General features: G+C 39.6%; 1 protein-coding gene across 1 annotated transcript; it reads left to right on the forward strand.

Moving 5' to 3' along the window:
• The first annotated feature begins 1,788 nt into the window (after window positions 1-1,788).
• LOC132211472 (olfactory receptor-like protein OLF3) lies at window positions 1,789-2,742 on the forward strand. The gene has a single exon (XM_059656140.1). It carries the CDS (start codon window positions 1,789-1,791, stop codon window positions 2,740-2,742), a length of 954 nt encoding a protein of 317 aa, XP_059512123.1.
• The last annotated feature ends 471 nt before the right edge of the window (window positions 2,743-3,213 follow it).

Consider the following 3,213-nt stretch of genomic DNA (forward strand, 5'->3'; position numbering starts at 1 on the left):
TGATAGATCAGTTTTTGAGGAAGATATTAGAAAAGAAGTTTGTAAAAATGTATGTGTCTAATCATGAATAGGAAAGGCATTTCTGGAACGACTTTCTTTGTTTTGTCCTTTAAGAGGTATGAGAGTTAAACATAAACAGTCTTACCCTTTCTACTCAGAGACCCTAAACTGACCCCTATATGGGTTCTGGAATGAGAAAAGCAGCTCTATACTTCCCTCAACCATTCCTGCTATCTTTATTTCCTCCTTTCCCTTATTTTGTACTTTGCAAGAAAAGGAAAGTTAGTGAATAGGCAGACATGAAGAAATAAAATTGAGTTGGTGCTTCTCAAATTTATTTTAAAATTTAAGCTATTTCTGTTTAATGTCCAAGTTATTATTATAACACATTAGAGCTACCAAAAAGCATTTCTTGAGCAAAATAAAACAAAAGGGAAACTTCATTTTAATGTACAGTTCCATTAATTCATACCCTCTTCTCTGCCTTAGACAATGAAGAAGAGTAAACATTTGCTTTTTTCTTACTCTCTTGTACCAAGTCTTCTTTGCTTTCTTTTGAGCCCATTTACAAAGGGTAAATATTAGTAGGATTACTCAAAAAGATAAACAGGACAAGGTACAATTACAATCTTCTTTCCCATTTCATCCCACAAAAGGATGAAGAGATCAAAGCTATCAAAAACACCAAAAGAACCAAAAACCTCAAAGCAGCCATCCATTCCTAAGCCCACAGATTCATTAAAGATGGTCTCCCAATTCATTTATGTCTGAGTTTGTGGAAAATATCTGTGAGAAAAATCACATTTGCTACCTTATGTACTCCAAGGCAGAGATCATGTTAATGCTAATACTCATCCTACTGTGTACTACTATCAGTAACAATTCACAAGAACTTTCCTCATGGTACATTGAGCTTAAATATACTTGTGAGCTGTAAAGTAATACCCTGTTTCATATATAAAGTTTTCTCACTAAACCAAAATCACATATCTGCTAAATAAAAACAGGTTTCAAAGCTAGGATCCTTGATTCCAGATTTTTTCACAAGGACTCACTGCTTTTCAGTCTTTCCTTTTATAATAATACATTTATTCATTATATTATGACAGGTCTAGTTAATATATTTAAGGTACGTTTCAAAAAATCTTTCCTCCCTAGCCTCTTTGGCTCACTGGATAGAGTGTCAGCCTATGGAGCAAAGGGTCCCAGGTTTGATTCTGGCCAAGATTGCTTACCTTGGTTGCAGGCTCCTTCCCTGCCAGGGCTCTGGTCGGGGCATGTGCAGGAGACAATCAATCGGTGTATTTCTCTCACATCGATGTTTCTCTCTGTCTTTCGCTCTCTCATTTACTCTCTCTAAAAATGAATGGAAAAATATCCTTGAGTGATGAATAAAAACAAAACAAAAAAACTTTCTAATCAGGAATTTTGTAATTGTTTATTATTGTCACCTTTCAAGCTCTTCTTGCCCTAGAATCTGAGGTAAGTTGGTAAAGATATAGATCTCTGAAAGTTGCACTGCATCATCTCTAGGCTTTAGCTGGGTCTCCCTGAGGTCATATCATGCCCTTATCAAGGCATTGGCCTGTCTCTGATGTGGAAAAGATAAAATGCATATTGGAACATAACCTGTTGGATGGCCAATAAAGAATCTGAAGCATCTAGCTAAGGCTGGCCACTTGTATAAAGTTTGTATTGCTAAAAAGTTTTTCTTAAGGTTCTTTGATTCAACAGCTTGCTTTTTTTTTTCTGACTCTCTCTGCAGATTAATAATCCTCACACTTTTTAATGGGAACAGAAAACCAGACGTGGGTGAGAGAGTTTATTCTTCTGGGCCTGTCCAGTGACTGGGACACTCAGGTCTCTCTCTTTGTCCTGTTCTCCATCACATACATGGTGACAGTGCTGGGGAACTTCCTCATCGTTCTTCTGGTCAGACTGGACAGCCGACTCCACACGCCCATGTATTTCTTTCTCACCAACCTCTCCCTTGTTGATGTCTCTTATGCCACAACCATAGTCCCTCAGATGTTGGTTCATTTTCTTGCAGAACATAAAGTAATCCCACTCGTGAGCTGTGCAGCCCAGTTATTTTTTTCCCTGGGATTGGGTGGGATTGAGTTTGTTCTACTGGCAGTGATGGCTTATGACCGTTATGTGGCTGTGTGTGACCCCCTGCGATACCTGGTCATCATGCATGGAGGGCTCTGTACTAGATTGGCCATCACATCCTGGGTCACTGGCTCTGTCAACTCTCTTGTGCATACTGCCATCACCTTTCAGCTGCCCATGTGCTCCAACATGTTTATTGATCACATATCCTGTGAAATCCTAGCTGTGGTCAGACTGGCCTGTGTGGACACCTCCTTCAATGAGATCGCAACCATGGTTTCTAGCATTGTCCTGCTGATGTCACCATTCTGCCTGGTTCTCTTGTCCTATGTCAAGATCATCTCCACCATCCTAAAGATCAGGTCCACAGCGGGAAGAAAGAAAGCCTTCCACACCTGTGCCTCTCACCTCACAGTAGTTATCCTGTGCTATGGCATGGCCATTTTCATTTACATCCAGCCCAGCTCTGGCCCCTCTGGCCTTCAGGAGAAGTTGATCTCTCTCTTCTATGCCATTTTGACACCCATGCTGAACCCCATGATTTATAGTCTAAGGAATAAGGAGGTGAAGGGGGCCTGGCAGAAACTATTAGGGCAATTATCAGAATTGATGTCAAAACTTGGAACTTGATGAATCATGAGCATCACTTAGAATAAGAAACTTTGCCTGTGTGTTTTCCACTTAACTCAGATATGACAGGCATCAACTGCATTGCCCATAATGTGTACTGGTGATGCAGGGTAGGAGTCTGAGTGTTTAGGTTGTGGTGTGAGATGTGGTGCTTTTTTATGTCACAGAAGCATATTCAGTGGAGTTAAGCACTGCTATAATCTAGCTCACCTTACTCAGTCTTCACTCAGATGGCTTGAGAGAAATGGGAGAAAACACCATTTACTGATTTGATTTGTCACATTGTTTGTAGTCATGGACCTGGTTATGAATCTTAATTTATACAAAGTTATCATGTTTCTATTGGGAGAACAATGATTTTTACATATGAAGACTCACTTAAGATAAGTGTGATGAATGTAGCTGAATGAGTCACTATTCTTAGGAGAGTGTTGCTATGGAAGTTTATTAAAATGTTTTTGTGCAGGACTT

The sequence above is a fragment of the Myotis daubentonii genome, chromosome 10 (genome assembly GCF_963259705.1).
Source record: "Myotis daubentonii chromosome 10, mMyoDau2.1, whole genome shotgun sequence".
Taxonomy (NCBI): domain Eukaryota; kingdom Metazoa; phylum Chordata; class Mammalia; order Chiroptera; family Vespertilionidae; genus Myotis; species Myotis daubentonii.